General features: G+C 58.6%; 1 protein-coding gene across 2 annotated transcripts in view; it reads right to left on the bottom strand.

The window, feature by feature from the left end:
* TTYH2 (tweety family member 2) overlaps window positions 1-12,576 on the bottom strand; it is a 37,920-nt gene that overhangs the window by 1,949 nt on the left and 23,395 nt on the right. For both annotated transcript variants that reach the window (XM_027048094.2, XM_027048093.2), the window contains exons 7-13: window positions 9,235-9,304; window positions 8,925-8,980; window positions 8,538-8,630; window positions 8,152-8,244; window positions 6,252-6,394; window positions 5,381-5,566; window positions 4,794-4,872 (exon numbers count right to left, since the gene is read on the bottom strand). In XM_027048094.2, coding sequence (XP_026903895.1) covers window positions 4,794-4,872; window positions 5,381-5,566; window positions 6,252-6,394; window positions 8,152-8,244; window positions 8,538-8,630; window positions 8,925-8,980; window positions 9,235-9,304 — 720 coding nt within the window. The remainder of the gene's footprint in view (window positions 1-4,793; window positions 4,873-5,380; window positions 5,567-6,251; window positions 6,395-8,151; window positions 8,245-8,537; window positions 8,631-8,924; window positions 8,981-9,234; window positions 9,305-12,576) is intronic.

Raw genomic sequence — 12,576 nt, 5'->3', positions numbered from 1 at the left:
GGAGAGAGGGGGAGGGGACGAGTCAGAACAGGGTCACCTGTTACAGTGAAATCAGATCGTACTAGCAAAGGGGCCGGGGCTTCTCAGGGAGCGGGGGCCGGGCCAGTCTTTATCACAGGCATCGTGGGGACTGGCCGACACCAGAGTGGCTTGGGCAGGCTTCACTGCTGGCCATGCTTCCAGTCCCGGGGCCATCAGGACGTCTGGCTTCCAGCATCAGATGTGAGATGTACACACAGACCAGCCACCCTCCCTCTGCTATGGCTGCCACGTCCACTCCAGGCCACACCACCACCACTGGGGACAGCGTCGGGGTGCACCGAGGCACTGGGGAACCTGCCTCCTGAGTAGCTGAGGGCACGGGCCCAGAGATTCAGAGACCCAGGTTCAAATCCCAGTTATGCATTTTACTCATCCCGTGACCTTGGCTGAGGCTTTCCAACCTCTGCGAGCCTCAGTTTCCACATCTGCAACCAGGGACCTAAGAGCACCAGGCAGTAACCGTGCAAGAACGAGATACTATAAAACAGGCAAGACACCTCACACAGCGCATCTCACACACTTGGCCCAACGTTACAAACACCTGGGAGCCTAACAGTTCCTGATGCTCGGGCCACGCCCACCATTTTTGTTTTGTTTTTGAGGTAAAACCCACATAACAAAATTAACCACCTTCAAGTGCCACCAGCACTTTTTTAAAAGTTTATTTAGTGTTGAGAGAGAGAGAGAGAGAGAGAGAGAGAGAAAGAGTGAGAGAGACCACAAGTGGGGGAGGAGCAGAGAGAGAGAGGGAGACACAGAATCAGAGGCAGGCTCCAGGCTCTGAGCTGTCAGCACAGAGCCCGACGCGGGGCTCAAACCTACAAACTGTGAGATCACGACCTGAGCCGAAGTCGGACGCTTAACCCACTGAGTCACCCAGGGGCCCCGCCATCAGCATGTTTTCAAAAAGCTCTTCCAAATGCAGCCAAGTCGTAGAAGCAGTGACCTAACACAAAGTGTGTTCAACGGACGTTCGTTAGCGACTGCTCGGGGAGCACAGGCCTCCAGCTGGGGGGGGCGGCGGGGGTGGGTGCTGGGGCTCTTTAACCCAGCGGTTCTTAACCATTTCGCAATGTCTAAGACATTTCTGGTCATCACACCTGGGGGGTAGGGAGAGTGGGCAGAGGCCAGGGATGGAGGTAAACATCCTACAGCGCCCAGGACAGCCGCCCCCCAGAGAAGGACCCAGCCCGTCAGTAGAGTGGGGGAGGAAGCCTGCTTCAGACTGTGGGGGCTTCTCCAACCTGCAGCCCCAGCTTTCCCCGTGAACCCATTAGAAACGCAGATTTCCCGAATCAGAAACGGGCTGGGCCCAGGATCAGGGCGCCTGGGTGGCTCAGGAGGTTAGGTGTCTGACTTTAGCTTGGGTCATGATCTCACGGTTCCTGAGTTCGAACCCTGTGTCGGGTTCTCTGCTGTCAGCGCAGAGCCTGCTTTGGATCCTCTGTCCTCCTCTCTCTTCCCTGCTCCCCTGCTCTCTCTCTCTCTCTCTCTCAAAAATAAACATTAAAAACAAAAACAAAACAAAAACCAGGCTGGGCCCAGGACCCTGTGTTGCAACATGTCCCCCGGGAGATTCTGATGCACACTCGAGTCTGAGCATCTCCCCCTCGAAGCACTGTTTCCCGAACTTCCTTGATGATAAGGATCACCTGGCTGTTCGATGCACTTAGAACTTCCCAGGTGCCTTCCCTGGACAGTCTGCATCAGTGAGTCTGGACTGAAGTCCTGGGATCAGTATTTTTCACAATTGCCTGGGTCACTTGTGTCCGTCAAATCGAGGACACGGTGCCTGAGAGGGAAGCAGGGATTCCTGGAAGGTGGAGCCTGGGGAAAGGCACATTTCCAGCCAATGGAACAGGCTGTACCTTCGGACTGTCTTGCTTGCTATCACCCCGGGCAGTGAAATCCCCATCTGTCCCAGAGCTGGAGCTGGCAGAGGGAGGGGTGCATCTATACGTCAAACTTGCCATTAGCCGAGTGCTGATGAATATTTGGAGCAGGCACAGGGGGAGGGCAGGGAGTGGCAGGTGCGAGGTCTATGGGGGAGCACGTCCACACACGCTGGGGGTTCCTAGGTGGGCAGCACCTGTAGATGCCTCCTCGTGCCCCTTGCCACTTGCACGGCAGGAGGTGGGGGTCGAGCTGGGTGGGCTGGGTAGCCAACTCGGCCAAAGCTCTAAGAGGCCCTAAGCAGGTCTTAATTCGAGGGAGGAAGGTGAATTCTGTCCTTGAGCCTTGCAAATAAAGTCAGCCCTCGATTATCTCTGCTAATGGCAGGGAGAGTGGCCCGGATCTTTCAAAACAGAAGGTAATCCCCAAATCATTTTTATTTGGCATCACAGCGCACGGACTAATTCCTCATTCCCAGCAGCAGATCGCCCCTAATTATGTTTCGCTGAGATTACAATTAATATTAATCTGCATTCCTGGGTCTACAGCAGCTGGTAAGAGGAAAAGGAACCCAGGAGGCTTCTGGGTAGAGAAAGCCAGGTTGAGATTTAAACGGTGCCTACTCTGAATGCTGGCTTCCACTAGCCCGCGGTCCCTCCCTGAGGACCCCAGAAGCGAGAGCTAGGCCTGTGTCTAGGGCTGTGCGTAAAAGGAGGGCAGGTGAGGTGCTCTGGGCAAAAATAGCAAGGTGGGGCCGTGGGCGGGTGGGGTTTCTCAATGTCCCAAAAGTGGACATTTGGGGCCGGATCATTCTCTGCTGGGCTGAGCAGCATCCCTAGCCTTTGCCCACTAGGTGGCGGTAGCACCTGCTCCCCTCCCCCACCACCCCCAAGTTGTGACAACCCCAAATGTCTCCTGACAGGCCAGATGTCCCCTGGGGGCAGAACTGCCCCAGGGTGAGCCGCTCAAAGCTATGGTTCAAGTGCCACCTGCTGCACAGGACTCTCTCGGATCCCACACAGCAGCAGGGACAGGTCCCACCTCCAGGTCCCAAAGCACTCATTACAAGAGCCGCGTTTTTGAGCCCTTCCCGCTGCAGGTTATGCACTTCCTGAAGACCCGGCTGGGTCCCCACCTCTCCCCCCCCCCCCCCCCCCCCCCCCCGAACAGCACTGTGGTTTCCCTCGCAAGCACCACCTGTGTTTGGGGCTGACTCGCTGGATATGCGCGTGTGTGAGCACCAGGGCCGTGTCATTGGCCCTGTGTCCTTGGGTCCCCAGCAGCAGCCGCTCTAGTTTACCGGCTGGATGGCCCCTTCCAAACCCCCTAAATTAAAATGCCTTGTCCAGGGGCGCCTGGGTGGCTCCATCAGTTGAGCGTCCGACATCGGCTCGGGTCATGATCTCACGGTTTGTGAGTTCGAGCCTCGGGTCGGGCTCTCTGCTGTCAGCGCAGAGCCTGCTTGGGGGATCGTCTGTCCCCCACTCTCTCTGCCCCTCCTCCGCCTTGCACACGCTTTCTCTCTCTCTCTCTCTCTCTCAAAAATTAAACATTAAAAAAATAAGTAAATGCCCTCTCCAGCCAAGTGGAGGCAAGGGGCACTTTAACGGACACTGGGCTCAAGAACTGTGTGCTGCAACCCCACCCATCACAGACTTCTGGCCTTGCTTTCCACTCGCCACCCCGGCCCCCCATCTCTTACAGATGCCGCAGCTTGTGGAGAAGGTGGCGGCGGGAGGGAGCGGGCGGGACGGTGGAGAGTAGGGGTGGAGCAAGCGGCGCCCTCTTAGAGCATCTACGCACCACACAGACACGCGTTTACAGTGACTGAGTCCTCCAACGCCCGCCACCACCGTGGGGTGTGTGCTATTATCATGCCCATTCTACGGGTGGGGAAACTGAGGCACATAGAGGCGAAGTGCCTGTCTAAGGCCACAGAGTTCAGAAGCAGTGAGCTGGTGTGAACCCGGGCACCTGGCACAGGAGTCTGTGTCCTTGGATTCCACGGTCTACTGGCTCTACTCGAAGCGATCTATCTGTCTCAGCCAGGATTCCTGCGGCCCCCACACTTCTCTGGGAGAAGACAGAGCCTTTTCTTTCCAATATGCACCCCCTCGCGCCACAGGCTCCTTTCCCGATGCTGAGTCTCCGTCCCCTGGCTGGGAAGCGGGCGTGGGCCAGAGGCACAGGCCCCACTCAGGTACCAGCTGAGCGGGGTTAAGGAAGGCTGGTGTCCCAGACATTGGACTGCGGGGCTCCACCCTGCAGCCCACGGTGAAAGGCTAAACACCATCAGAGAGCAAAACAATTTCCTTGGAGCAGAAAGGGACGCTCTCTCTTACTTACATTATTTCGTTCAGCAAACTTATCACTGCAAATTATTTCTCTGTCCCTTTGAGATGCATATAAACCTTTTTAAGGGCTAAACCAGGCTCTTGCCAGCTTTGCAATCCAGGAATGTTTTCTTAAGGGTCTGGGAGCCACCTCTTTGGAAGGTAAGCATCAAGGACTGCCCCCATCTCCGTGGCAATGAGTGACGCTGAGGGCCACCCTAACTGGCATCCATTCGGGATGGACTAGTGTGACAGAGGCGCTGTGCAGTCCTCTTGCCTGGGGACAAGCGTGCACGGGGGTGAGGCTGTCTGGCTACACGGGGGTGAGCTTTCCGTCTTTGCAATGTCTTTAGCAGATTGCCAGCGATGTGCATGGCAGTCCGGGTTTAATGCTTACTTAGTAACAAAATTGTTTCACTTTTTCTACCTTCGGGGAGGGGATTCACCAGGTTGAGGGGAGGTCTTATCTGTCATCACTTCCCCAACAAGGGCCTAGCTCTGACTTTGCCCGGGAGCCCAGGTTACCGTGGGAGGAGGGGAGCCTCTTCCGATGAGCGGAACGTTCTCGTAGCGTGGGTTACCGCCGAAGAGCATGGCCTGGTTCCTGTGGGCCGAGAGGACAGCTCAGGACGGGGAGGCGCGGGGGTGGGGGTGGGGGCACTTGGATTTCTCCAGGAGGGGCCCGCGGATGCGCATGTGCAAGTACGGGGTGGAAATGGACCTGGGGGAACTGTGGGCAGGAATATAAGGGAAAGAGCCCTCAGAGAGCCCAGGGGAGAAGCTGCGGGTGGGGCACCAGGGGCCAGGAGCATCGTGGCCGGAGAAAGGCAGCTTCTGGGCCCTGCGATCTGCCCTGAGGGCAAGGCTTGGCATCTACAGGGGTGCACGTGTACTGGGGTGGCTAGATGGCCCTCGGGGGCCTTCCCACCAGGCACCCTCTGGCTGCAGCCGGGGGACCACGGCTGGACTTGGATGCCTTCCTCCCAACCCGGTTCTCTGGTACCCGAATGTGCTCCAGATCTAGCTCCCCTAGGGCTGGGGCGGGGGGAGGGGTGGCGGTGCTGCCCCAGCCGCGATGTGTCGAGACATGTACAGGGGGAGCCCTGCCGTACATGTATTCCGAGACTGGGGCGTTGGAGATGGTCTGTGCTGGGGGCTGCAGGCTGGTCTGGCTGCCCAGGCCGCTGCTGTAGCTGCAGAAGCTTCGAAGCTGCCCCCGAGGGGGGTTGTGAGCGGCGATGCGTCGGGCCTGGGGGTTGAAAGGGTCGTCACCGTCGATGTCATCATAGTCTCTGTCCCTAGAACGACATACAGGACACGACTGGCCGTGAGAGCCTGGACTCAGAGGCAGCGGGGTCCCGGCTGGCTTCCCAGGCTTTGCTCCCAGGACCCTCTCTTGCCACACGTGTGTGTCTCCCTCAGGTTCCTGAAACACACGGTCTTCAGGCCTGCCTCACACAGATCACTCCACCTGTTCCCAGCTTCACATCCACCTCCTCCAGGCAGCCCGCCATGCTGACCCCGTCACACTGACCCTCCCTGCCCTGCTTCCTTTTGTCCAATCTGCCCACAGGCACTGAAAGACCTCATCTCTATCTGCTTCATGAAAATGTAGGTGCCCCACTACCGGGGCTATAATCTACCCTTCTGGGTATTTTGGAAGCGCCCCTCCAGCATCCAGAGCCCTCATGATCTCACATCACAAAGCCCTTCAGAGGAAGAGAGGACGAGGAAGGGGCGCCAGGTGGGGGTATGACACTGTCACCATGCTCTCGGCTCCGCTCCTGCCCCGGGCTCTTGGAACCTCCTTTTGGGGGGTCTGTCTGGACTCTCAGGGAAGCTTCTGCAGAAATCCAGCCAGCCTGTTGGGGCTGAATGCCTGGAACCCCCGCGGCCATCGTTCGGCCCAGGTTATCGGCTCTGGGCGCAGTCACAGAGCAGAGCCTCCTGCGTGCTCCCTCAGGAAGCCCCCTGGCAGCCCACCTGGTGGTAAAGTGCTTCCAGGCCCGCGGCCCCGCGCAGATCATGGTGGAAAAGGCCAGGGCGGCCAGGAGGGAGAAGAGGCCGAGGTAGAGCAAGCCCTCGATGCCGTCGTAGCAAATGCCAGCAAGAGCGTCCAGGTAGTCCTGGAGGAGGAGGAGGAGGGACACGTTGCTGGAAGGTGGGTCAGGGCACGCCTGGGGTCTGAGCTCACTTCTGGTGGCCCCTCTCCCCAAGCCTCGGCCGGGGATCGTCTCTATCCCGAGCGCTTTTTGTACAGCCACTAAGGGTCCACACTCTGGAGCCCGACAGAAGGGCTTTTGGGGTTCACTCCATAAGCGTCTGCTGACTGCCTACTGTGTGCTAGGCACGTGAGGGTCGGGGTCGGCTCCGAGCAAGACAGACACGGCTGCAGGACGGGAGAGCCAGAAGACAGGAGACATTTATGCTAAGACCAGCATGGCCAGAAGGAGTGGATTGTGCCTTGAGCAGATGGGGGAAGGGGGCACGGGTGACATGTTCGGGAAAGAGGAAAAAGGGCCAGAAGGAGACGGGATGGGGGGGGGGGGGCGCCAGTTCCCGCTAGGCCTTGCAGGCAAGGGAGGAGCTTGCTTTTTATCAGTAAGTGACGAGATTCGAGAGAAGGGACGCGACCCAACTGGCTTTTACAAAGACCACTGTGGTTGCTGTGTGTGAAAGGTCATGGAAGGTCAGGGGGCGAGAAAAGGCTGGAGACCAGTTAGGAGGCCACGGCCGTCACCCAGGGGAGCAGGGCAGTGCTTGGGTCGTGGCAGAAGCGGGGAGGGAGAGAGAAGTGGACGGGTGCAAACGCATACTTGAGAGTCTAGATGCTAGGATTTGCGGAGGGAATGGATGTGGGTGGTGCAGAGGGAGAGAGGGTACGTGCCAACGTCCAAACCCAAGCCCTTGACCTAACAGCCTGGAACCTTCAGTGAGCCACTTTACAAATACACACGCATATAGGGGTGCCTGGGGGGCTCAGTCGGTTAAGCATCCGACTTTGGCTCAGGTCACGATCTCACAGTTCGTGGGTTTGAGCCCACGTGCTGTGTGCTGATGGCTCGGAGCCTGGAGCCTGCTTCAGATTCTGTGTCTCCCTCTCTCTCTGCCCCTCCCTGCTCGCACTCTGTCCCTCTGGCTCTCTCAAAAGTACATAAACATTTAAAAAAAAGATATCCATATATAAATATCTATCTGTCCGCACATGCACAGTTTCCTTTTCTATAAGACTGCCCACGAAATAACACGTATTTGACAAATTTTTTTTTGAGACAGAGAGAGAGACAGAGCATGAACGGGGGAGGGTCAGAGAGAGGGAGACACAGAATCCGAAACAGGCTCCAGGCTCTGAGCTGTCAGCACAGAGCCCGACGTGGGGCTCGAACTCACGGACCACGAGATCATGACCTGAGCCGAAGTTGGCCGCTTAACCGACTGAGCCACCCAGGCGCCCCCGTATTTGACAATATTAACCGTGACAACTGAATGGCTTATGGGTACAGACTGTACGGAACAAGGGTGCGCAGAATCAAGGGCTCACTACATGGAGCTGTGATCGTTATAGGACTCTCCGTGCTAAATCCATATGGAATGTGAGAAGTGTCCACACACCCTGGCTTAGTGCTTGCGGGGAGGGGAGCTCACCCCCCCCCCCCCCCGAGTGTTCCCTGCATTCGGGGCTGTGTGATATGCCAATTCTTGGAGAGGCAACCCTGGAAATGAGCAAGGAATGTTCACTTGCAGCCGGGGAGATGGACGGTTGACCAGATGGCGGGGGAGTCTGGCCGATGGAGAGTCTCTACGGGCTGCTCTCTGGGAGAATGTGGCCGGCGGGGGTGCCCCCGTCCTGCTTGCCGCCCAGGGGCCCCCCCCCACCCAGCACCTTGTGCAGCCCTCGGCAATCCAGCATGGCTGTCAGCTGGTGAAGGCCGGACTCCGACGAGTTCAACAGGAGCTGGATTCCGAGCAGGTCTTTCTGAAGCAGGAAGAAGCAAACACACGGACAGGCAGAGAGACGGAGAATGAGCGGTGGGGGAGGGCTTGTGGATAAAACCTCAGAGAGCGGCGTGTGCAAAGAGGCCTTTAGAGCCAGAGGGAGGAGGGGGACTAGACCCCTGGGGAGGGGAGCGCTCTCCACAGCCTGGCTCTGCAAAGCCATGGGGTCCAGGAGGGGTGAGGTAGAGCGGGGAGGAGGGGAGAAGGGTTGTCGGGGTCCAGCTGGGGCTCCCCCTGTTCCGGCACGGATCCGGGGGGAGGCAGCCGCCTTACCTCTGCCGTGGGGAAGAGGGGCACGGCAAACTGTAGCAGACCGGCCACCTGGATCTGCATGGTGGTGAGCGAGCGCTGGAAGATGGTCAGTGCCTGGCCAGGAGAGACCGCAGCCCTGCCGTGAGACTCCCCTTCCCAGGCACTGTTCCCCGGCTGTCCTGCCCCCTAGCGTCCCTGATCCCGGCCCTTCCCCTCATCCCTCAGGTTTCGCGGGAGCAGCACGGTCCCCTGGCTTCCTGCTACTCAAGGTGTGGTCCTCGGATAAGCGGCATCGGCCTCGCAATGAAGCCAAAAGCACACAGCCACCTACACCTTACTGGTCGGTGTTGGGGCTTGGGGTCAAGGGGGGGCGGTAGGCAGGGCGAGGACGGGGCAGGGTGGGCATACCTGCTGGAAGGGGCTGCTTATGCTCTGACTGCAATATAGGTAGTAACGGGTCACCTCTGCAAGGCAAAGGCGTCGGCATCAGGCAGGAGCTCACAGGTGACCGGACCGTCATCCATCCTCAGTGGCCAAGCCAACCCCCAAACTCCCAAAGGAGGGCGCTTCTATGAAATGGCCCAGAGGTCCAGCTGGACCTGAGGTTGGGGGGTGGGGAAGGGTAGAGGACTACAGGGCCGAAAGGTACGGTTCGCCGTAGGCCTGGTCTGAGTATTTAGAGCCGCTCTTGACAACACAGGGCCCGAGGGGGGGTTACCTGTGCGGATGTGGTCCTCTGTGATGTTCAGGATGAAGGTATCGGGAGCTGAGCAGAAGTCACTGGTGCCCTGAGCCAGAGAGAGACGGGAGGGTAGAGGAAAGTTACGACACCGGGGTCCCGGCTGGAGTCAGGCACCCTCGGCCCCAGCCGCCCGGACCCCTCCGCTCAGTCCTGGGTGGAAAGCAACAGGCAGGAGCCAACTTCCCTGGGCCTGAATCCTGGCTCTGCTCCTTCCTAGCTCGGTAAGTCTGGACAAGTGACTTACTCTTTCTGTGTCTCAGCTGCCTCGTCAATAACACGGAGAGGAAAACGCTATCCATCTTAAGAATTAATCTGTGTAAAACACCTCGGGTGTTTAATGACCCTGGCTTGGTCATTAAGCGTCTGACTTGGCCCAGGCCGTGCAGCGTTGGTGGCATAGTGGTGAGCATAGCTGCCTTCCATTAAGCATCTGACTTTGGCCCGGGTCACGACGTCACAGTTCGTGAGTTCGAGCCCCGCTTCGGGTGAGCCCCGCTTCTCTCTCCCTCCCTCTTGCTCTCTCTGCCCCTCATCCACTTGCGCCCTCTCTCTCAAAAAATTAAAATCGATCCATCAATCCAACACCTAGAAAAGTGACTGGCGGACAGCCAGCACTTGGCATTGTTACTGCTCTTTATTTCTCAGTGCCTGGGATGGACCTGAGGGGTCCGTGAACCTGCAAGACGTGTGATGGGGAGTTCCTGCACCACGGCCATTGCTGACTTCTGTTGTAGTTTTGTCTTGCTGTTACTAAGCCCCACATGCTTTTGGGGTGTCAATCTATGAAGCGTCCCCCGGACTCTCTTCCTAAAGGATTCTGTTGGCATCGGATCCACCTCTGAGCCTTTGGGTGCGGGTTCTGCTCAGGATAAGATGTGAAGGGGGGGGACGGAGAGTTAGACTACGGGGCTCCGGGCTCTGACGAACCCGAGGGCCTGGGCCCCCCAGCATGGCCCGGAGAGGTGACCGCTAAGGGCCCACGGACTGTTAGGGGCAGGCCGGGGGCCCTGGGAGAGGGAGCGGCCAGGATGGCATCCTCTGAGCCAGGCCTTTCCCAGGTCCAGCCTGGGGGTACGGTGGAGCATTGGGTAAAGGAGGCCTCCCCTCTTATAGAGCAGTCAGAGTAAGCTCTGGTCCTCCAGCCTGTTCCTAGGGGCTCCCCTGCTCCAGGGAGTGCTCCCCGAACAGGGACCCATCCCCACGGCCCCCGCACTGCTGGTGCCCTGCCCTCCTTCAGGAGCAGCTGCAAGCTGGGGCTGCTTCGTTCATTCATTCACAGAGTTGATAACTACTTATAAAGCACCTATCAGATGCCCTGTGCTGCTAACACTAGGCACGAGTATAGTGGCCAACTGCATCGTGGTATTTACAGGCTTTGGGTAGGGTTGGGGAATAAGATGCCCCTTTACGTTTTTTTTTCTTAATGTTTATTCATTTTTGAGAGAGACAGAGCGCAAGCAGGGAAAGAGAGAGAGACGGAGACACAGGATCTGAAGCAGGCTCCAGACTCTGAGCTGTCAGCAGAGAGCCCGACGCCGGGCTCGCACCCACGAACCGTAAGATCATGATGTGAGCCGAAGTCAGACGTTCAACTGACTAAGCCCCCCAGGCGCCCCTAGATGCCCCTTTAGATACGGAGCTTCCACAAGGACACATCTGTACGTGTCCACGTGCTCATGTGCCCACACACAGCCACGTGCTCAGGACCCTGGGAGAATTACTCTATATGCAAATCACTAACATGTATCAATCAGACTGATTTATTACTACCAACCAGAGCCACAGCACCAGCAGGCCAGGGGGCACCCCTACCCGGTCACTGGAGTGGCAAAGAGGGAGGAGCCAGACCTGAGTGGGGGATGGGAGGCCTTGGGAAAGATACAGTGAGGCTGCCATCTTGGCCTGGGTCACCTCTGCCCCGTGCAAAAATATGGGATCCAAAGGGGGACAGGAGGCCCCCTCCCAGCCCACTCAGGCCTGCCTGCTCTTCAGACCCGAGTGAGGATTCAACTTTCCTGTCCAAGGAGACAAAGGCCCACACGTGCGTTATTCACACAGTGGGGATGGGGTGGGGGGAGGCAGGGGGCACTGGGCACGGGTGGGGACTGAGCACCGGAGAAGCCCAGTGTCCAGCCCCGTTGAGGCAGCTCTGGAGAGCACAGGTGACGGTCTGAAGGAGTCCCCCGGTGCCCCTCGCCTGATGACACAAATGCACAGCAAAGCAATGGCGGCTACTGCTTACTGAACATTTCCTGTACGCCCCCCCCCCCCCCCAGGGGGTTAACCAGCCCTTCTCCTCCTCTGGAGCAAGTGCTATCCCATCTCCCCATTCCACACTCGAGGAAGCTGAGGTCTGGGGAGCTTCAGTAACTTTCCCAGGGGTCCTGTTGGGAAGGAGTGAGGGGGGGCCAGCCCCCCCCCGGGGTGGCGGGATTGGCAGGGAGTGTTCTGCTCAGCTGCCCGCTGGCGTCACCCAAAGCCCAGAGCTCAGTTCCCCCAAATTCTACTCTGAGCAGGTTCTCGGGGGGTGGGGGTGGGGGTGGGCAGAGCTCCTTCCTGAGGGAGGTCCTCTCTTGGGGACAGGGAAGGGACGGGGCGGGAGGAGCTCGGCGGGGTCTGTCCTCGGCCCCACTGGCTCAGAGAAAGGCGGCCTCCCGGGGCAGGGCAGCGGGACCACACAAAGGCTCCCACAACAGCCTGCCTCCCTCGCATCACCCTGCTTCCCATTACCATGCAGCAGGGCCCACAGCCCGCTCAAAGGCGCATTCAGCTCCTCACAGCACTCCCTCACACAGGCCTGACTCAACAATTGGGGAAATGGCCTTTCTCGCCAGAACTGGCAGCCCAGGGCGCCCAGCTGGGGGATTAAACCGCCTCTGGTCTCCCCGAACACTGAAGCCCAGTGCCAGGGAGAAGCCCCCGCTGGGAGGGAGCTGTCCCCCAAAGGGCAGCTCATGGCGGCAAGATGGAAGCTTCTGCTGCTTCCAGAAGGCAGAGGCTGCCCAAGGGGCAGGATGGGCCCCCGGAAAGCCTGCCTTCTGCAGTCTCCCTGTGCTTACAGTTGTCCCTGGAGGAGAGGCTGTCGGCCAGGCAGCTGTGCATGTGGCTCGGGCCAACAGCCACTCCCCTGGACTATGTACCCGCTCAGCTCCTGAGGACATCAGAATGCTCTGGAGCAGGACCTGGGCCCTCCTATCCTGCCCTTCCCTGCATCTGGAGGGGACCCGGCCCTCGGGACATAGGCTCCCATCTGCTTTTTCTCTCTCATGCCCAAAGTGGACACTGCATGGTGGGGGCAGGGAACAAAACAGGAGACAC

The sequence above is a fragment of the Acinonyx jubatus genome, chromosome E1 (assembly GCF_027475565.1).
Source record: "Acinonyx jubatus isolate Ajub_Pintada_27869175 chromosome E1, VMU_Ajub_asm_v1.0, whole genome shotgun sequence".
NCBI lineage: Eukaryota > Metazoa > Chordata > Mammalia > Carnivora > Felidae > Acinonyx > Acinonyx jubatus.
Note: the sequence above shows the minus strand (reverse complement) of the source record. Positions and strands in the feature narration are given on the sequence as shown.